The 23,750-nt window shown below is 40.5% G+C and overlaps 1 protein-coding gene across 2 annotated transcripts in view; it reads right to left on the minus strand.

Annotated features, from left to right (window-relative positions):
* The window catches only part of RASGRF2 (Ras protein specific guanine nucleotide releasing factor 2), a 395,854-nt gene that overhangs the window by 32,005 nt on the left and 340,099 nt on the right, over positions 1-23,750 (minus strand). For both annotated transcript variants that reach the window (XM_073679232.1, XM_073679221.1), the window contains 3 exons: positions 22,864-22,992; positions 15,515-15,607; positions 4,441-4,547 (listed from right to left, as the gene is read on the minus strand). In XM_073679232.1, coding sequence (XP_073535333.1) covers positions 4,441-4,547; positions 15,515-15,607; positions 22,864-22,992 — 329 coding nt within the window. The remainder of the gene's footprint in view (positions 1-4,440; positions 4,548-15,514; positions 15,608-22,863; positions 22,993-23,750) is intronic.

Raw genomic sequence — 23,750 nt, forward strand, 5'->3', positions numbered from 1 at the left:
GTACTGCTGGAAGACCCATGACCTCTGAGGGAGACCCAGCTTTCTCACACTGGGCCCTACATTATGCTGCAAAATTTGTTGGTAGTCTTTAGACTTCATAATGCCATGCACACGGTCAAGCAGTCCAGTGCCAGAGGCAGCAAAGCAACCCCAAAATATCAGGGAACCTCCACCATGTTTGACTGTAGGGACCGTGTTCTTTTCTTTGAATGTCTCTTTTTTTTTCCTGTACACTCTATGTTGATGCTTTTTCCCAAAAAGCTCTACTTTTGTCTCATCTGACCAGAGAACATTCTTCCAAAACGTTTTAGGCTTTCTCAGGTAAGTTTTGGCAAACTCCAGCCTGGCTTTTTTATGTCTCGGGGTAAGAAGTGGGGTCTTCCTGGGTATCCTACCATACAGTCCCTTTTCATTCAGACGCCGACGGATAGTACGGTTTGACACTGTTGTACCCTCGGACTGCAGGGCAGCTTGAACTTGTTTGGATGTTAGTCGAGGTTCTTTATCCACCATCCGCACAATCTTGCGTTGAAATCTCTCGTCAATTTTTCTTTTCCGTCCACATCTAGGGAGGTTAGCCACAGTGCCATGGGCTTTAAACTTCTTGATGACACTGCGCATGGAAGACACAGGAACATTCAGGTCTTTGGAGATGGACTTGTAGCCTTGAGATTGCTCATGCTTCCTCACAATTTGGTTTCTCAAGTCCTCAGACAGTTCTTTGGTCTTCTTTCTTTTCTCCATGCTCAATGTGGTACACACAAGGACACAGGACAGAGGTTGAGTCAACTTTAATCCATGTTAACTGGCTGCAAGTGTGATTTAGTTATTGCCAACACCTGTTAGGTGCCACAGGTAAGTTACAGGTGCTGTTAATTACACGAATTAGAGAAGCATCACATGATTTTTCAAAGGGTGCCAATACTTTTGTCCACCCCCTTTTTTAGGTTTGGTGTGGAATTATATCCAATTTGGCTTTAGGACAATTCTTTTTGTGTTTTTTTCATTGAAGACAAATTAAATGAAGATAATAATACCAAAGAATTTGTGATTGCAATCATTTTCAGGAAGAAACTGAGTATTATCTGACAGAATTGCAGGGGTGCCAATACTTTTGGCCAGCACTGTAGGTGAAGTTCGCAATTGACTGAGAATTTCAACATGTGTCAGTTAATGGGAATCAGTCAGTAGGATCAACCCTTCTAAGCAGTCTATATAGGCATGTAGGTCATAGGAAGCTGAATAAAGTGATACCTTGATATTTGCGATACAATGTCTTATTCCTGAGGAATCCATGTTTTTTTATATGTAAATGAGCTGTTCAGGACTATGGGCCTGAACCTGATCTGCATTAGAATCTGCCTCCAGAGCATGTTTTAAATAAAAGGGGGAGTTACCAGTGTGGTGTGTGATGGCCACTCTCTACTCTCCTGATCTCACTGCAGAGCTGTGTGTGATTATACCTGACACATCTGCAGGTTCCTCTCAGCTTCCATCTCACAGGCAGACAGGGTTGTAATACAGCAGAGCTGTGAGAGCTGCAGCTCTTCACGTGTTTGTTATGAGATGCAGTTCAGTTCTCCTGTTCTGTGTTCGTTACATGTCTCACACTGGTAATGCCCCCTTTCATTTACAATATATATACACATATAAGAAAAATGTGGATTTATCTGGAATAAGACATCAGATCGCAGATACCAAGGTATCATTTTATTCCGCTTCCTATATCCTACATGCCCATATTAACTGCATAGGAGATTAGCTTTGCTGCTGTCATTTGCAAGCTCAAAGAATCTTCTGGTAGTCTAGTTAGAGGCGTACATAGAAATCAAGGGGCAGTATAGCCAAAATTCTAATTGGGCCCCCTCTCTCCCACCAAAAAATGTTTGATAAAGTAGGTGGGGTCATATCTCCCAACTTTCATTTCATTAACAGGGAGAGGGACATGTATTGTGGCACATATACAGTAATTATGCCCCTATAAAAGCCCTTCGTGTTCTCACCCATGGCCATTATAGAGTATGAGAATACCAAAAATGCCCCCATCTACACACACAGAGAATGGGATATCCCAACATGTACAGTATGACATCCCACCATGATGCCTTGTAAACAGTATAATATCCCCAAAGCATGAAGCCCCTAAAATACCTTCACCCACAGTGTGATATCCCCATAATTCCCCCACACATAGTATCATGCCACCCTCACAGTATGATAATCTGACAGTTTGATGGCTCCCGCTCCATATGATGCCCCCAGCACCCTCACGGTATGATGGCTCCCGCTCTGTATGATGCCCCCAGCACCCTCATTCAGTATTATGGCACCTCAGAGATATGTCCTCACAACCCCTCACACCGTATCATGGCCACCACAGCCCCCTACACAATATGTTGCTCCCACAACCCCCACCCAGTATGATGGCCCCGCTCAGTATTGTAACCCACCACACAGTATCATAGCCCCACAGCCCACCTTCCACTCACTATGACGACTGCCATGGATCAAACCCACCCATTAAAATTAAAATAAAGGCAGCACACAGGCTCCATCCTGCGTCTCATTAGAGTGCTATTCGTTTTTGCCATTTAATAGATAGAAGCTTAGAGAACAGGTTGTAATGGTAAAAATGGACACAAGGACCAAAAATGGGGTGAAATTGCATCAAGCCCATTAATGAAAAACGGTCCATATTTTCTCATATGCAAAAAAAAACCCAGACATCTGAATGAGGCCTTAGGCTGGTTTTACATATCAGACATTCATGGTCCGAGTATGAACCACATACATTATATGAGGCTGTCGAGTTTGGGTCGGGAGACCCACAGGAGTTTCAGACATCATGGTTTGTCATCGAATCATCATGAATGTCGGATGTGTGAAGTTTGCCCTTTTTAAAGTTTTTGTGCAAATGTTGATAAACCCCCTTTATAGCCATATAAACTAACTCTCTATGTCCTACAACATGGATGTATAGAGCATTATAGCTATGCTCTGGTCATAATCAGCAGATGCAGTGTCTAAAATTCATATATTTTAGATTCTGTAGACATCAGTAACTTTTTTTTATGGAATCCATGTTTAACTATTAAAAACTTTTTACAACCTTTAGGCTACATTCCCACAATGAGTTTTTGGTGAGTTTTTTACGCTGCGTATTTATGGAAAAATGCAAATAACCTATACTTAATGGGTGCAGAAATGCTGCAGAAAATCTGCAACATCAAAAACTCATCTTGGGAACGTAGCCTTAAGGTTTATTTTCATGAGCTGACTGGGGACACTAAGGCTATGTTCACACATTGCGATTTTTCAGCGTTTTTTTCTGCAGCAAAACCTGATCTCTTGCCAGGAAGGTTTGTTCAGGACTTTGCTTGTTTTTTGCTGCATTTTTTCACTGTCCTTTTGTCTCTTTATGCATGTACATAAAGTTCAGTGAAAAAAAAATCTCATTCTATTTAATCAGGTTTTGACATAAAAACCGCTGAAAAAACGGACACCTGCGTTTTTGGTGTGTTTTTCAGCGTTTTTTCACCACCCATTACTTCCAATGGGTGAAAAAACGCTGAAAGAAGTGACATGCTCTATTCTGCAAAAAAAACATGCAAAGCACAAAATACTGATGTAACAAAAACCAAGGTGTGTGCATGAGATTTCTCGAATCTCATAGACTTTGCTGGTACTGTAAAACGCAGCAAAAAATTTGCATAAAAAAACACGCTGAAAAAACGCAATGTGTGAACATAGCCTTAAGCGACTGCAGATTTGCAATTGTTTTAAAGTCCGTGAATACAGGCAGACCGCTCTGAACGATGCTCACTGAAAGATCAGTAATAGCTCGTTCAGTGCGCATAGGCAGCCATTACTCTCGGCATTACAGGTCCTGATTACACAGGACGATGCGCTACTGAGAACGTTAATTTTTTATGCCGCACAAAAGATACGGTAATTTAACGTGATGAATGAGCATTTTGCCCATTCATTGCATAATCAGCAGCCAGTTTAGACTTTCAAGATTATCGGGAGTCGAAAAAGGGCTCATTCACAATAATCTTGCAGTGTAAATGGACACAATGAAGCAATCATCAGCTCACCGGGTTGAGAACAACCTGGAATGAGGGTGCGGTGCACGGAGGGTTCAGGATGGTTTCCTGAGCAAGTGAACCGTGAAAAGAAAAAAAGGTTGATGCATTTTGAGCTACACTAGCTCTTAATCATGGCCCATGATAAAGAACTAATGTAGCTCGAAACGCGTCGACCGTTGCGCCAATATTTTTGTTAACTTTTACTTTTTCATGTTTTAATCTACAAATAAATGTGATGTTTTAATGAATTTTGCTGTTGCTGGATTTACCACCTAAATGGACCCTTAGTTACATTTTTACACAATCGCAGGAGACACAATAGTAGTAACCCTGACACATCGTTCTGTAATACCTGTGAATGCTTTGACACCCAGTGACGTAGAACATTCAACACCCGGTTTGTAGCGGCCCTGCGTATTATGAACTCTTTGTCGCACATCCTTTCCATATTGTTAAAACCTTCAGGGTAAAAAAGAAAGAAGACAAAAAAAAAACAGAAAATGTCATATAATGTACTGTCAGTAAAACAAAGCATTCATTTCCAGAAGATTGGGCTCACAAAAGCCTATTCAGAGAATGTTTGATAGGTAAAATGCTGCAGTTCTGTTCAGACGTTTCCATCTAGGGTCACACGTATAAATAATACCATTTCATGTTGTAGTCTGGAAGGCAAAGCGGCTATAGCATGTTCAATTTAATTAAAAGAAGAATTGCCTGATACATCCTCAATAAAGACAGAAATCTACGAGCAATTGAACTATGGTGCACCGGGATTTAAAATTAATTTCCCCAGTTGCTGTAGGCAATCGGATACATTGGTGACAAAATGATGTTTTATAAGGTTCATTTGGTCTTATCCAAAAAGCATACAACAAGGCAATAATGGAGATGACAAAATCATATCTGGAGAAAAATACTAAGATAATATCGAAGGCAGGTTTAAGCTGGACATTTTTTTGTGCACTAGTATGGCATCCATACAGCAATTTTTTGTTCCAGGCAGGGACATATTTAGCATCACAACTGATACAATGGATGTCAAAACTGCCCCCATAGGCAAAAATGGGATCAGCTCCGGTGTCAGTCTTTATCCAGCAAACCTGTTCCACCCCAAAATGAAACAAAACATGTGATGGGGGTCTTTGTTCATACCTGGGGTCCTAAAGTCAAAATGATGTCAAAGCATCAATAACATGTCTCGACCAGTTGATATTTAATTAGTAAAAGTTCTGTTCGTTTTCTTTAGATAAATCAGTAGAACAACTGAAGATGTGAATCCTTGTAATATACCTAATTAAAGAAAAAAAAGTCTCGTTCCCCACCTATCAGGTTCTCTGAGGGATCAATTTAGAATTGCTGCCTACAGAAGTCTACAGAGACAAGAAGGGGGGAGTAGACACAGGCAGAAAGCGAGACCAACTCAAAGAATGCTGGATGCAAAACATAATAGTGAAAAATAGTCGTTTTCTTCATTTACACACACATGACCGCTGATTCTGAAACAGGTAACTTTCCTAAGACGAGCAGATATCTGGAACAAAGGCTAAAAAAAGGGAAAGTGGGGACAAAATAGAAATACATAATAGAAAAAGTGATGAAGAGGAAGGAGGTGATCAGATAATCCTTAGAGCCTATACAAAGCTTCGTGCATCTGTGCAGACACTGAACCGGCAGGACATGCCAGGATCACTAGGAAAAAGAAACCACGGCACTCACCACTCTTTTTACTTCGATGTTCTCTATTCCAGAAGTGTGGACACAAAACTCCATTGCTGCACCTACACTGTGTCTGGCCTTGAAGCTCTGTCATACATATGAGCATAGCTTAATTCTACTGTATCTGTAAGTACAGTTCACATTAGCTTCGTAGCTTTTGTTTAATAACAGAACCATTACAGATGCATTTTGAAGCAAAAAAAGGGGTTATTTGCTTCTTGATCCTGTTCACTTAGAATTTATGCTCAACAATAGAGCTGTAGACCAAGCAATTCCTGCCACTAAAGGGAACCTGTCACCAGTTTTTGAGCCTATGAACAAATGCCACCACCTTTAACTGCTCCTGCATTCTACAAACGTGTCTATCAGCTCCTGACCCCTCCGTATACCCTAGAAAATACCATGTGATATGCTCCCGCGCTGTATGTAAATGAGGGTGGTCCGGTCCGAGGGGCGTCCTCGCTGCGGTGTCTGTCCCTCCTGTCTGCTCCTAATCGAGTCCTCCTGCTTTGACTGATGTGACGCGTCATCCACATAGCAAACAGAGCTCGCGGCTGCGCAGTATCCTCACAGCACCGCACAGGCACACTCTACTCTGCCACACTTTGAGCAGAGGATAAAACAGCATTTGTTCATAGGCTCAAAAACTGGTGACAGGTTCTTTTTAAAAAGACAAGGAAACCTGACAGAATTGAGACTACCGCTCATGTGAACAGCACCTAAGCATGCACTTTAAAATCAATGAAATCACATGCTACTGAAACCTGTCCTCAAAGCATAGGAGAAGCTTTGTCATTTCTTTTTCTTTCTTTCTTTACCCATACTGTAAAAACACTGATGACACACTGATGGTAAAAACGGACACGGAAGACACACTGATGGTAAAAGCGGACACGGATGACACACTGATGGTAAAAACAGACACGGATGACACACTGATGGTAAAAACAGACACATGGATGACACACTGATGGTAAAAACAGACACGGGTGACACACTGATGGTAAAAACAGACACGGGTGACACACTGATGGTAGAAACAGACACGGATGACACACTGATGGTAAAAACAGACACGGGTGACACACTGATGGTAAAAACAGACACGGGTGACACACTGATGGTAGAAACGGACACGGATGACACACTGATGGTAAAAACAGACACGGATGACACACTGATGGTAAAAACAGACACGGGTGACACACTGATAGTATAAACAGACACGGATGACACACTGATGGTAAAAACAGACACGGGTGACACACTGATGGTTAAAACAGACACGGATGACACACTGATGGTAAAAACAGACACATGGATGACACACTGATGGTAGAAACAGACACGGATGACACACTGATCCACAACACTGATGACACACTGATGGTAAAAACAGACACACATATGATACACTGATTGATTGTAAAAATGGACACATGGATGATACACTGATGGAAAACACTGATGACACCGGTACCGGTTTTTCACGTACGTGTTTTATATGTACATGTGAAGGAGGCCTGATATCTGGGCTATTTTGGGCATTGAGGAAGGAACTTTTTTTGTCCCTTTTTTTTGGTTTTCAGTTCTGGACTACCGTTTTTAGGGTCAGTATTATGGTATAAATATTTATTAAGGATATTCAAGATTTTTTTTATGTGCTATAAATATCTTTGGAACTTCATACAGTGCGACCAAATATATTACATAATACGTCTTTATATTTTGGTACTTTTGAAGAATAAAAACATATATTTTATACCGGGGTGGGGTATCATTTTTTGTGTCAATGCATTTATTAGTGCTATTTGGGTGTTTGAGGCAGTGACTGGGATCATATACGAGGGACGTTATATATCCCCCAGATTGTGTACAGAGACCTATTAAACCCATTGGAGTGCATTGCAGTCACAAACTCACCTGCGGCTGCAATGCAGGAATGAAGATGAGCATTGACCTGGTCAGGCTATCTGGCTAAGGCAGATTAGTAAAACCCGGCAGGGCCTTCATTTCTTGGAGGAGGTTACAGGAAGGCAGTGGGGCGGCCTCCTCACTCCAACCCGGGTTTTCCAGTGGCTATTTCCACAGGTCCTTTAAAGACCCTGCATTAAGGATTAGTATTGTTCAGTGTTGGGACCTGCTAGGAGCATAGCAGGAAAGCTCGGCGGGCCTGTGTGTAGCTGAACCCACGCCTGGGAAGGCTCTGCACCCGCCAGGCTCTGAGCGGCCGGGCCGTTGCCCATAGCAACAGCTGTTATGGACTTATGTTAACATGACTGCGAACCGGAGGACTTTCTGTTTTACCCGTGAGTTGCTGAATAAAAGCTGCTTATGTTGGACTTGCTTGGGTCACTGCCTCAGTTACTGCACGGAGTGAACACCGCCGCCTTACAGGTGGTAAATATAAGTATTGCTTACATTATATTATATGTAGGGAAATGGCAAAAAAAAGTTAAAATTAGCTTCTAACATGGCCTCCGCCATCCGCTGTTAGGTCCCTGCCATAGTAACCCATTGGCACAGTGACCTTACAGAGGTTTCTACTGACTGATCTGTTACTCCTCCTGGAAATCTAGAAATAAACTTGGGTATTCAGACTCCCTTCTTTATGGAGATTAAATCCTATATAAGGCTAACATTACCCAAGTATAAATTATATTACATAGTAACATAGTTTTTAAGGTTGAAGGAAAACTAAGTCCATCTAGTTCAACCCATATCCTAATATGTTGATTCCGATGAAGGCAAAAAAATAAACAATGTGGCAAACACTAAGCTCCACATTGGGGAAAAAAATTCCTTCCAGACTCCACATACGGCAATCAGACTAGTTCCCTGGATCAACGCCCTATCAAGGAATATAGTATATATAACCTGTAATATTATACTTTTCAAGAAAGGCATCCAGGCCCTTCTTAAATTTTAACAGTGAATCACTCATTACAACATCATGCAGCAGAGAGTTCCATAGTATCACTGCTCTTACAGTAAAGAATCCCCGTCTGTGATTATGATTAAACCTTCTTTCCTCCAGACGTAGAAGAAGCCCCCTTGTCCCCGTCTCAGGCCTCAAAAGGTCTTTGGGGATATAAATTCGGGATATAAATAAATATATGTAAAGTTTACATTAGTAGTAAAGTATGGAAGATGCCTCAGATGTATCAGGTAATGGACATAAGGAGGTTCTGTGCAAACATTACGAGGAACATATAGATAAATAGCACAAAAGAACCATGGAGTAAAAAAATGATTAAAAAAGACAATTTTATTAAATTATTTAAAAATTAATATAGAGAACACATGTGATGACAAATGAATAGTCAATAGGTGGCACCACAGACAGGCAAGGCACTGGTGTTAATATATAGTAGAATACAGCATGAAGTATAATCAGTTGTAAGTGTCAAAAAAGAAAACAAGTATATGGCTGTATGAGCAAAATAACACACACTATGGATAGACCACCTAAAATAATTATACAGCCTAATAGTGCCCGTAGATGATAGTAAGATGACTAGTGACATGGAGACACTATAATGAGTAACACTAATCCTGCAAAGTACATAGCTCCAAATCAATAGAGAATACCTTGGTCTGATACTGTGGTTCCACAACCCCAACGCGCGTTTCAGCCTACGTGCCTTCTTCCGGGGGAGTGACATAACAATAGCATACTGCGTTTAAGTAGTTTACAATGTCCAATAGAGGAGACTTTCACATCATGTAAAACAGATACGCTGTAGTTGGCGTATGCACCACCGTTGAGCGTCAGAGGTCGGCATCCCTTTTCTATGGGTTGCATGTCAGAACTGATCGGACAGACTACGTAGGAACACACCTTAAGAGGAAAGCAAGCACGCAAACGCCCAGTTGTCAATTTATTCTTACATTTCAAGAGGGAACAGACAAATAGCGTAAACATTTATTCAAGTTTTTACTAAAGTATGTCAGGAGAGGTCTTCTTGAAAGACACACAGCCTCATAGTGTCCAATAAGACACTTGTACTTCAGAATAAAACTAATATACTCTGTGGAGACAAAAAGAAAAAAAAAAGTCAGCCTCCAAGTTGTGAAGGAAGAGATGTTTGTGTATTTTTCATTTATCTTAATCTTAAAGATTTTTTTTAAAATAAGAAGAAGTCAGAGCATAAATAAAGAGGCAGGCTACCGTTAGAAACCGGGCTCCTCAAGACAAATAATACACCGAGTTCCTGTAACAGAAGCTGCAATTAAGTGTCCCGCTCTGTTATCACCTTTGCCAGAAGCTGACAGTGATTATATGTCATCACACCTGAACAGATTATTCATTGCTCCGTGCAAGATATGTACATAAACAGTTCCCAGACAATGTATGTCTTGCTTTTCACTGCAATTATCCTAATTATAATGTATGAAGATGCAGACAGAAATTATACTTCTCTTGCACTAGTTAGCAGTTATGATGAAGTCTAAATAACACAACAAGGCCACGAAGAATAAAAAAAAGTTTTAATGGAAAATTTGTTTCTTGTAAATAGCTCCACTTTTTCCAAACAGTGTATATACATAGTACAGCTGTGGCCAAAAGTTTTGGGAATGGCACTCTAGATTGTTTTGAAAAGTGAGCAGATGAATTTAAAAAAATGCTATTTTACTATTTGCTGTGAAAATTAACTTCATCCCCAAAAACCCATTTCCATTGAATTTCAGCCCTGCCACAAAATGACCTGCTACCATCATTTTAGTGATCTTATTGTTGGATCAAAAGAAAGCGTTAATGAGGACAAAAATCACTAATATCATTCGGCGATGCAAACTGGTTGCTTGGTTGCTTTAAAACAGTTTTTGTTCTTGAAATCATGGTCTTCCTCTGCTAAGCACGGTTACCTTAAGCTAAGGAAACGTGTAGACATCATTGCTTTACAGGCAAGAAAATTGCTGCTTGTTGATATAGTTGCCATCTTACCATCTATCGGATTTTTAAGAACTTCAAAGAAAGTCCAACAAGTGGCAGGACTGTTTCCTAAAGAGGATTCAGCTATGGGATTGGTTCAACATTAGTGCAGAGCTTGTTCAGGGGAAGCAGCAGGCAAGTGTCAGTGCATGCACAAAAAGGCAAATGTTTTTGGAGGCTGGCATGTTGTCAGAAAAGGCAGCAAAGAAGCCACTTCTCTCCAAGAAAAAACATCAAGGACAGACTAATATTCAGCAGGAAGTACAGGGATCGGACTGCAGAGGACTGGGGTAAAAAATATTATCTCTGATGAAGCTAACTTAAGACTGTTCAGAATATTTGGAAGAATGTGTGTCCAGAAAAAAAAGGTGAACTCAACATTAAGTTCTATGTCATGCCAACAGTAAAATCCTGAGACCATTCGTGTATGGAATTGCTTTTCATCCAAGGGAGTTGGTTCACTCACAATTTTGCCCAGTAACATTACCATGAATAAAGAATTGGATCTAAACATCCTCCAAGAGCAACTTCTCCCCATGATCCAGGATCTATTTAGTGATGAACAATGATTTTTCCATCATGATGGAGACCAGATCACAAGGCAAAAGTTATAACTGAGTGGCTTGGTGACTGTGAAGAACCGGGGTCTTCCATGGGCATAACACTACTCAGACAACACAGGGCGAGGGTAAAACAGAGTGGCAATAGTTTATTGAACCACAAAACGGACAATAAACACATAGAACAGTCCCAGCAAATACCAAAGATGGTACAACATTACACAGTCCTCACCCTTCCACTGGCCCGCCTGGAATAGAACAGGTGCGAATTTGGGACTTCCAGGGCCAACGACCTCAACCAGTGGAGCTAGCAGTCCATCGAGGTACAAGGCGAGGAGACCCGAGGGTCCCACCGTGGCCTCTCCGAAAGTTTCCATGGGGCCAGATGACCGGCTGGTCCCAATCTGGCTTCTCCAAATGTTTCCATGTGTTCCAGGCGACCCCAAACAACATATCCATGGGGCCAGATAACTTCATCATCCCAACCTGGTCTCCCCAAATGTATCCATGGGCTCTCTGATGGTTAATGGAGCAGATCTGTATCTTTCCAGTCAGGGCTATATACCCTTAGGCTAGAATCATGTAGAATCCAAATCTGTGTCTCTTTGGGTAAAGCTATCCTACCAAGCTGACGGTCTCAGAGAGTATGATCTTTGATTCTCCTTGTAAAGTCTCTTTCCAATTTCTGTTTCAAGTCTCACTGCTACAGAAGCACATGTCCCTTAAAATAGTTAGTTGTCCTTCAAGTATACATTCACAGGTAAGGGGTTAGGGAGGGCATTACTCACAGGGCTCAGATATTATTGTTTGAGCTAATCTATTTACATAGTTGGTATAGTAGAGTGCTCCTTAAATCAACATCATTGTTTCAGAATCAAAGAAGAGACAACAATAAGGGTTATACAAATACTGATCTGACCTTCCTCAGCCACAGAAATACACATACATTTACAAGTCAACAAAAAGATAATCGTGTATTTCTCTTGGATTAACAAATTTAAACATCTAGTTGATTAAGATTATAAACTGTATTGTCACAGTGACTAAAACATTGAAATTTTAGTTCCATGCCCAGGAGAATCCGTGGTCAATCCTCAAAAAGTGGGTGGGCTAACAAAACTCGGAAATTGTGATAAACTTCAAGAACGGATTATACAAGATTAGGTTGTTATCAATCTTGATTTTACCCAGAAGCGGATATCCAGCATGGAGCATGAATTGCAGAAGTTTTGAAAAATAAAGATCAACTCAAAACTGTAAATATTGAGTCTTTGCATAAACTTGATGTATCTGCTAATAAAAGTTTAAAGACATGAAATGCTGATAATTATACTTCAGTAACCATAGAAACATCTAACTAAAGTTATGTGCACATGTTGTTTTTAAGACACCGATGTATCCGCATCGTTTTTGATGCAGAAGACTTTTCACGAAAAGACTAGCTGTGTTTTTCCTGAAGCATTGTTTCCAGAATTTTTGTGGCAGCTTTGCCACCAACATCTTCATTTTTAGATTTTATATACAGTGCTTTGAAAAAGGACGTTTCCACATTTTTTTCATGTTACACCCACAAACTTAAATGTATTTTATTGCGATTTTATGTGATATACCAACACCAAATAACAAGTGTTTGTGAATTGTAAAAGGAAATGATACATGGTTTTCTACATATTTTAAAAATATAAATCTGAAAATTGTGACGTGCATTTATATTTAACCCCTATGAATCAATACTTTGTAGGATCACTTTTCGCTGCAATTACTGCTGAAAGTCTTTTGGGGTACCAACTTTGCACATCTAGAGGCAGAAATTTTTGCCCATTCTTCTTTGCACACTAGCTCTAGCTCAGTGAGATTGGTTTGAGGTGTTTGTGAACAGCAATTTCCAAGTATTGCCACAGATTCTCAATGGGACTTAAGTCTAGACTGTGACTGGGCCATTCACACACTTGATTATGCTTTGATCTAAATTATCCTTTGTAGCCCTGGCAGTATGTTTAGGGTCGTTGTCCTGCTAGAAGAAGAACCTACACCCTAGTCTAAAATCTTTTGCAGACTAACAGGTTTTCCCCCAGGATTGCCCTGTACTACAAAGGATAATTTAGATCAAAGCATAATCAAGTGTGTGAATGGCCCAGCCCATCCATCTTCCCATCAACTCTAACCAGCTTCCCTGTCCCTGCTGTAGAAAAGCTTACCAACAGCATGATGCTGCCACCACCATGTTTGACAATGGGGATGGTGTTTTCAAGGTGATGTATAGTTCGTTTTCTGCCATACATAGCACTTTGCTTTTAGCCCAAAAAGTTCTACTTTGGTCTCATCTGACCAGAGAACCTTCTTCCACATGCCATGTAGGGGACACTGCTGACATGTGAAAGAAGGTGCTCTGGTCATTAGATTCCATCTAATAATGCTGCAGTCTCTGAAGATCAAGCTTAAAAATAATTTTACTCTACACAATTATCGGAGATCGAGTATTCTTAGGAATTATCGCTGACAAGAATTGTGCCGTGTAAATGCAACCTAAGGACCAAGATTTACTAAAATGTGTGTGGCTGTGTAGACATAACAATTGTTCACCCTGTTAAACATAACTAACCCTTCAATTGGTACTAAATATTGCAAATATTGCAAATTTTCTTCTGCAGCATCGAAATGTGAAATTCTAGCAGCTGAATCGTTCATGGTCAATTTGTAGTTAGGCAAGATGCCTAGAGAAAGGGATGTGTTGGATGTCCCCTTTTTCCTCCCCCATCCCCTTTTAAACACATAATAAAGCCAACATGCTTCATGGTACTTCACAGAGGACGTCAGAAAATATTGTTATTCATTGCACCATTTCTACACACAGAGCAATCTTCACTTTCCACAGGCAATGAACCATTGACAGAAATCAGCCACTGGATAATGGCCCAAGTATTTATATCTGGATTCTTTTACATAGATGACACTAAAGCATCAGTGCACATCTTATCAGTCAGTGCCAGCGTGTTAGCTTTCCGTCACCTCTGTTATATCCCATGTTTTGATTTATTGACCTTATTCACATGTCATTTCTTTCTCGGCTTTGCATATATTATGATACATATTAGAATTTTCTTACAAATCATCTGTCATTAGGACAATGATGAAGTTTATATTGTGGAGGAGCACACGTCTGTGAAGACAGCTGCTGACATCTGTACATATGTTTTAAGAAGACTGTATTGTGCTCAATCAATGCGTGAAAATAACAGAAGTAATGGGGCAAAATAAAGAAAAAAATAAAAATAGTAAAATATGAATAAATCAGCCTTTTAACATTAGACAACTGAATACACTTTGCTTCATTGTTTTCAGGTTGATGTTTCCAGCCACTTCTAAAATTCTGCTGGTTGCCCTTGGAAACAGACAGCGCCTTAGCTCCTGTCTGCTGTCAGACATGTGACCTAATAGCTTAGGCGTAACTGTAATAGTGTCCGCTGAGCTCCCACAATGCACTGCTCCCTAGCGACACAAAATCATTACAAATACAGTAAAATATGTGCACAGATTCACAGGTCTTATGTAGATTTCTGCAAAATGTAAATTCTTGCTCAAAAGCGGAGTCATTTGATTACTTTTGCTGACTTTAGATCTATTAAATGGTTTGTCTGGAATTTTTGGATTTCTCTTTTTTTATACATCCTCTTTTTTAAAGTCAATTGTCTACTACTTGGGTCATCCATTTCCAATTTGTCATCAAGCCAAGCTTTAATCCTTGTGTCAAAAAATAAAACTAACTCAAAATAATGAATAATAACCTAGGGCTCAAGAGATAAATCAAAAAATATTTATTTCTATAGTATCAAAAATAAAATAATAATGCTACATTAGGACAATTTTTTTCCCTCAGTTCACTAGCATCCTATATTTAGATAATTAGATTACTGAATATATTTGGTATTATTCCTAAAATAAGTGCATATAACCCTTACAGTAGAAAGCACTATGATATTTAAATGAGTTAGCCTTAATAAGCTCCCTAAATTAGGGTCTTGTCCAAAGTTACTATACCTATAGAAATATACCATAAAAAAACATAAGACAGAAATTGCTGTTATGTCACAAGTTGTACAACTTTGACAGTTACACTTGCACAACTTTTATGGGTACAGTAAGATCAGTAGAAGTACAATTATTTTAAGTGATATTCATACTTCTCTTACAATACATCATTTTGCAGCTCTTACCTGGGGGGCTCCCATGTCCAGCAGCAGCTGTTGCAATGGCAAAGGCTGAAGCAGGAGAGACGGAGCAACAGCGAGAGTTGTCAGAAGTCTGCACTATAAAATAATGAAAATTACAAAATTATGACAAATGTTAAAGTTTCAGAAACAAAACGTATACTGTAAAAAATGTAAAGGATATATTAATATTCATGCTATCCAAGTGTAAAGGACATATTGATACTCATGCTATAGCAACTCCATTTTGTCTGCTTGCTTTAAAATCATGTTATTATACTCCTTGCATAACATGCATTCTTTCCTTCTTTTCTCATGCTTCACATGCATCTTTCCCACACTAGCCTTTTCTCACAAGAACATTCTGTGAGACACCCTGCTCCTGTTATCTGACTAGTCTGAGCCGGGATGGGTAACCTTGTAAATTTCCATCATGCGCCGAACTAACGATGATATATGACCATATGTGTGTTTCCGTAATAATTGCACTAACATTGGCCTAAGCCTACAGTACGGCTGTAGATGATTGGCTATTGATATACTCAAAACAATATAAAATGCTAAGTAGAAATAAACGGGATTAGAGATTCTCTGAATCCTCCCATACAGAGCACTGTCTCCGTTTGGTTTTCTGTGGATTGCAATCAACCTTATAACATAATAATTTGACACTCACTTGGTCAACCGTGAAGGGCCATTGCCCTCCCTCAACAAAAACATTTATAGTAAACTATAAAACAGTAAACATTGAATGCAGAGCATCTTTGCACATTTTCCTTTTCAAAAGTACATTTCCGCTTTAAAAATCCACCCTCCATAAAGAAAGGATGCCACCAGGTATTAGATGAGAGCAGCAGGAGGAGCACTGTGTCACTTACTGGGATTATAGCTGTAGTTTTGTTAAAACACTGTCTGCTGCAGCTCTGCTAGTCCTTTCACTGATGACATTTTACCATTCTTGATAATCTTCAGCTCTATCTATCCTTACCCCCCCCTCCACCACCACCACTGATTGACAGCTTTTAACCTTTCATTACTAACAAACTTTCCCTTCTTAGGAATCACCGAAACCTGGCTCACTCCCTCTGACACAGCCTCTCCAGCTGCACTTTCGTACGGTGGATTCTATCTTTCTCACACACCCCGCCCCATTGGCAAGCATGGCCGAGGAGTTGTTTTTCTCCTGTCAGATAACTGCTCCTTCACCCCAATTCCACTGCTACCCTCCGTTACTCTCCCCATTTTTGAGGTGCACTGTGTGTGTATCTACTCCCCCTCCAACCGGCTGTCATTTACCACCCCCCAGGGTCAGCCACCACCTTCTTCGACCAAGTCACCACCTGCCTGTTTCATTTCCTTTCCGATGACATCCCCACTAGCATCATGGGCGACTTCAACATCCCCATTGACACTTCCCTCTCAGTTGTCTCTAAGCTTCTATCGCTCACGTCCTCTTTCGGCCTCACTCAATGGTCTTCCGCAGCCACTCACAAAGATGGCCACATTCTGGATCTTATCTTCACCCGACTCTCCCCAGTCCCGCAAGCTCGCTGCCTCGGGGTAACCCTGGACTCTCATCTCTCCTTCAAACCACATATCCAAGTCTTCCTGCCAACTTCAACTCAAAAATATTTCCCGGATCCGCACATTCCATCATCATCTCCTGCTTCGACTACTGCAACCTCCTGCTCTGTGGCCTCCCTTTCAACACTCTCGCACCCCTCCAATCTATCTTAAACTCTGCTGCCCGACTAATTCACCAGTCCCCCTGCTATTCCCGTCTCTCCACTCTGTCAATCCCTTCACTGGCTCCCCATTACCCAGAGACTCCAGTTCAAAACCCTAACCATGGCATACAAAGCCATCCACAACCTGTCTCCTCCATACATCTTTGACATACTTACCTGCACGAAACCTCCGATCCTCATAAGATCTCCTTCTCTACTTCCCTCTTATCTCTTCTTCCCACAATCGCATACAAGATTTCTCCCGTGCATCCCCCCTACTCTGGAACTCTCTACCCCAACAAATCAGACTCTCGCCCACCGTGGAAACCTTCAAAAGGAACCTGAAGACCCACCTCTTCCGACAAGCGTACAACCTACAGTAACCACCGCGCCACAATACCACTGCACGACCAGCTTTGTCCCCACCTACTGTATCCTCACCCATCCCTTCTATATTGTGAGCCCTCGCGGGCAGGGTCCTCTCTCCTCCTGTACCAGTCAGCGACTTCTATTGTCCAAGATTATTGTACTTGTTTTTATTATATAAACCCCTTTTCACATGTAAAGTGCCATGGAATAAATATAATAATAAATAATAATAATAATCTATGCGTAGTGTAGACAGAAAGCGGTAAATCAATGGTGTGGATGGGATTAGACAGAGCTCATTATTGAGAGGACTAGCAGAGCTGCAGCAGATAAAAAAAGTGATATTATCAAAATTACAGCAAAGAGCCAGTAAATGGCACAGCGCTAGAATTTGGGTCTTTGTCCTTTTTTATTTTTTACTGCCCTCAAATTAGGAATCATAAACCTGGTAACAGACAGCCTTTAGGGTATTCATCTTTATGTTAAAGAGAACATGTCACTTGTTCAAAAAAAAGTGAGTCAAATGCCTTGGAAAAATTACTGAGTTTTCCTGATTCTGCTTATTTTTCCATTTAAAGCTTCATCATTCCATTGCAGAGATAATCACATTTGTTGCAATATGTGAAATCTCTGCTTAAAGGGAACCAGTCACCAGGTTTTGTTTATCCCCATATAAAGTATGGCTAGTACCTGTAGGCCCTGATCTACAGCATTTTAGATTGCTTTCTATATGTCCCAATGTGCCCTGCATGACACAGAAAATAGCTTTTATTATACTCACCTACGCCGCGGTCCAGTCTGATGGGCCTCCACTCTTCTTGCGATCGCTATCCTCCTTCTTCCTTCGTATGGATGATGCGTCCCATGTCATCCACAGAGTGTCCTCCATTGCGCTCCTGCACAGATGTACTTCTCCCTGCCCTGCTGAGGGCAGAGCACATTACTGTAATGCGCATGTGCGGGGAAAGACCAAACCGCGCCGGAACATGTACACAGCAGTACTTTGATCTGCCCTCAGCAGGAAAGAGAGAAGTACACCTGCGCAGGAGAGCGATGGGGGACACTGTGGATGACGTAGGATGGGTCATCCACACAAGAAGGAGGACGGTGATCACAAGAAGAGAGGAGGCGACGGATCAAGACCAGCGACACCCATCGGACCGGATCGCCCTGTAGTTGAGAATAATAAAAGCTCTTTTTTGTGTTATGTAAAGCACATTGGGGACTTGTATACAGCATTCTAGAATGCTGTAACAGAGGGATTACAAGTACTGGCCCTACCTTATATCGGAAAAACCTACTGACAGGGTCCCTTTAAAGTCCAACAGAGAATTTCTTCAAAGACTTCTCTTGGTGCTTGCGCTTTAATCCCTTCCTCCTAGATGCTGTGAATCACAGCTCTGCAGCTGATCTAGCAGTCTGAGATGCCGTCAAACTGTGACTGGCAGTGTCTGGGAAGGACAGATGAACGTGCATGCCCTGAAAACAATGAAAAACGCTGAAATACAAGCAGGGATGTCACATATTGCGATCCAAAAGCAATAACTGTGAATATCTCTGTAATGCAACACAGAAAAGTTGCAGAATCAGGAGAGCTCAGGGATTTTTCGAAGGTATTTCAAACAATATTTTGAGCAAGTGACAGGTCCTCTTAAAGCAATGGAGAGATTGAATTTAAGGGAGTAGAGGGGGTGTAATTTACTAACAAGTAAGGGCACATGTACTGATATTAGTAAATTAACTCCCTTACTTAATTATAGTCCAAGGCAAGAATTTTCCATGCAACCTGTTTAGTTCCATAAAAGGGTTTTATAGGAAGGAGGGTACATCGCTATGATCAGACCTCATACTTAGGGCACAAGCATAGAACGACCATGTTTTCAAAGCCATATAATGGATGATTTTAGTTGGGATCATGAAGCTATGGTTGGGTCGGGAATTATAGCTATAATGCATATAAGAAAATATGGACACTATATGGACATGGGAATTGACCTTTAAAATGCATCACTAGGAATAATCCCACTAATTAAACATACAAGTAGAATGTGCTAAGCATGGTATGGTCTTTCCACACTCAGCATGGGTGATCATGAATAGCAGCTTATGAACAATTCCTGTAGTTTTGCTAAATTTGAATGTCAGAAAAAAATACCCTTCCTATAAAATACATATATCTTTAATAGTATACACTGAAAATACCCCATTAATTAAAATAGAAATGTATAATTGTAGTTATGGACAGTCAGTCCCTACACAGTGAGGATAATAAACCATCAACCCTATAGGGATAATACCCAAAACAGGTGCATATTAAAGTAGCAGGGAAAAAACAACATAATACAAGATAAGGTAATAAAACACAGAGTAGTATAATTCCTTTACTTTGGACCTTTTGTTTTCCCTGCTACTTTAATATGCACATGTTTTGGGTATTATCCCTATAGGGTTGATGGTTTATTATCTTCATTGTGTAGGGACTGACTGTCCGTAACTACATTTCTATTTTAATTAATGGGGTATTTTTAATGTATACCAATAAAAATTTATGTATTTTATAGGAAGGATTTTTTTTCTGGCTCTAAATTGATGTTCGATATCCTATTTAGTATTTTTTGTAAAGTGCTGCGGAATATGTTGGCGCTATATAAATAAAAATTATTATTATTATTTATCCAATACCTGTGAGCAGTTTTGCTAAATGCCATGGGGTTCATGGTCTGTATATCCTGAACTTCACCTTTCATGGGCAAATTGTTGTGGTGTTGAATGGTAAGAGGTCCTTCGAGTAATCGGGCACAGGGATCTATGATGTCTACCCCTGGTGTTCGAGATTATTAGTAGTGTGATGGGCGCCTTATAGAATTCACATGAAAATCAGGACTAAAATCACATGAATCCCTAAATATCAGACACTGTACTGGTTACCAAAACCATTGCAGCGATAAGAGCAGTTAGCTGGGCCACGACAATAATTGTTCATTGCTAATAACGGATTCCTCTATATCTTGAATATCCAGTCTTCGGAAGTCTCCATGACAACATAAACAGCCTTTGTCTAGAAATATATTTTTTCATGATGGGTTTTCGTTACCATGGCATTATAAAACTTCTCTCCCATTTGCAGATCTTGTTACATAATATAGATAAGGAATGGATTCATTTAGAAATCATTATCCGTTTCTCTTTAGCAAACCAATATCCTGAGTCAAAAAAAAAGAAAAAAAAAATTGCACGTAGTCATATTGCCACCATAAACGGCAATAGTTAATTAAAAACACAGAGAAAAAGTCTTTAGTCTGGAAATAAAGAGTTATTAAAAAAAAAAAATGACTTTTACAACAGGATACGTGAAATGTTCATATGACAATGACACTATGTAATCAGGTTTAAGATCTATGGTTCATAGGACGTCACCAATCTATTACAGTCCTGATGAGAGCTGCAATAAAAGCTGATGGAAATGACAGAGAAAGGCAACATCTGTCCTGCGCTTTACCCGATCGTCAGAATACACACCAGCGCTGCATCTATAAATATATCAAAATAATCTATCCAATTAGCGCTTCTTCAGATCACAAAGGCAGCTGAACGCTGTGGAGACAGAGTCCAATCAAATGCACAAATTACAATGAAAAATTTCAATGCTTCATAGGATTTACCACATGGCAGCTGTCAGAAATGACAATTTTCTAGTCAAAGGCCCTCATTAAACTATGTGCGCAATAATGATTTATTTTTTTCTTCCGCCTTTCTCTTTTCTTTGTAGAAGACTGAAGGAACATTGGAACCTCCTAGAGCACCAGGAACCTGTACGCCGAAATGGGGCTTCTGCGTACAAGGTTCAAGAGGAAATCAATATCGGGGAGAAAAAAAAAAAAAGAATGAGCGTAGATCATTATCTGCCCTATAATTTGTAAATTTTGACATTCATTCAAGACAAGTAAAATGTCTCAACGACACAGCACATTGAGTCAATTTTAACCATCCCCACTGAGGGGGTCTTGAGTAACCATAAAAAGAGTTCAGAGAGTAACAGAAGAAGAAAAGGAATTGATTGGGCATTAGGAGAGTGAGAGAGGGGAAACAAGGAGGAGTAATTGGTAACTCTATAGAGCGTTGTAGTGCTGAAGAGCATCTAAGACAGTGTTTCCTAAACTCCAGTCCTCACGGCCCCCACAGGTCATGTTTTCAGGATTTCCATAGTGATGAACATGTGAGAGGATTCCTGATGCCTTGATGATTCTTCTATCACCTGTGCAATACTAAGGAAATCCTGAGAACATGACCTGTGGGGGCCGTGAGGATTGGAGTTTGGGAAACACTGATCTAAGGCTTAGTGCCCACGATGCAGAAATGAAGCAGAAATTTTCCTGACCATTTCTGCATCTCCTTGGCAGAAAAACGCATGCTTTTTTTACATGCGTTTTTGACGCATATTTGCATGCGTATTTGCCATGCGTTTTTCCAATGCACTGTATAGGCAAATATGCATGCAGAAACGCACAAGAATTGGTCATGTCCGTATTTTTTCTGCGAGTAAAATCTGTGCAGAAAAAATACGGACCATGTGCACAGAACTTGCAGAATGTCATAGGAAGTCATGGGATAAGGTATGTAATGCGTTTCTGGAGCGTTTACGCGCTGCAAATACACACCAAAATACGCACCAAAAACGCATCGTGGGCACACAGCCTATGAGGACTTGGGAGGAGAGATCAAATAGTTAATTTGGCATTGTGGAGAGGAGTAATGCTACGGAAATAATTGGAGGGTTCCTTGTAGTGAGAACTGACTGGTATACATGATCCAAGGTTCCCAGATAGCATCATAAAGATCCCTGGAGTCTTTTCTTTTAGCTTCACTACATTCAAAAATCACAATAAGATTAAATCTATCTCTAATTGCATGAAAGGAGAGAAAAAAAACTTTCTCTTGGAAGCTGTATGGATTTTAATTTTTACATAAAATAAGTGTAAATCTCATCTGTATAAGGCCAAATCTGTACGGTGTAATCAGTCCCCTTATCAGCCCTACGTACCATATGACAATTTTTGTAACCAAATAGTGGCAGGTTTCGTTATCTCAGTAAGGCGCAACGTTAAAGACTTGAAGGCTACTGAACCCTTTTACAGACGTTTCTTATGACTCTCCCAGTAACACCTGCTGAATGTGAGGTCTGTGTGTCCAGGCAGAGCTGTGTGAACAAAGCATAAAAGTCAAGGTATTTATCGAACTTCCCAGGCAAGTTGCTATTACCTCCTGCTGGACGGTACCGGAGATGCCGTGGAGTGGATGGAGATCGACATGGAGAATTCTCAGCTGTGTCTGGGGCAGCGTTACTCTCAGCGATGGTCCTGTCTATTGATGCAGATTCTAAGACAGCAGCTGAAATAATATCCATACATACATATCATATCAGTTGTATAATTAAGACAAGGGATAATTTCCCTATTTCAGTTTGAAAGAATAAAGAATAGTTTTTTATTCTCATTTCTTCAATAGAACAGAATTAGTATCAGTTTAGGGGGGAGTATGACAGATTGCCTTTAAGGGTGTTTTCACATTGCACCTGCCTGCAAAACAGGATGGAGACGCATGCGCCGACAGGGTCATAGACTATAATGGTGTCGGCAGAGCAAACAAGCGCTCTGCAGTGCATCATTTTCAGGCGTATACACCTACTAGAGAAGGACACCCAGAAGCAGTCTACTACATCTGGTTGTCCGCCTCAAGTAGGCGTACACGACCGATAATGATGGATGGCAGAGCTCATGTTTGCTCTGCTGGCACCATTATAGTCTATGGCCCTGTCGGCGCATTTGCCCACATTCCGTTTTGCAGGGGGAGATTCGAACATAAGCACCCACCAAGCAGGGCTGTGGAGTCGCTAAGCCAAACCTCCGACTCCTCCATTTCCAAGACACCAACTCCAACTCCCTCATACATGGCTCATGTTTAAATGATAAATTTACTGTAGCACAGATTCATCTCATCTAAAAGTCTAGACCCTTAGATCAGGAATAGGACAGACATTTATAGGACATATCATAACTTTCCCAAATTCTTATGAAAAATATTCCCCACAAACTGTATTGAAATACTGTACCCAATTTATTATATATTTTACTAGTTGGAGACGGTCC

The sequence above is a fragment of the Phyllobates terribilis genome, unplaced genomic scaffold (genome assembly GCF_046119375.1).
Source record: "Phyllobates terribilis strain yellow unplaced genomic scaffold, ASM4611937v1 Scaffold_1__5_contigs__length_1240528914, whole genome shotgun sequence".
NCBI classification, from domain to species: Eukaryota; Metazoa; Chordata; class Amphibia; order Anura; family Dendrobatidae; genus Phyllobates; species Phyllobates terribilis.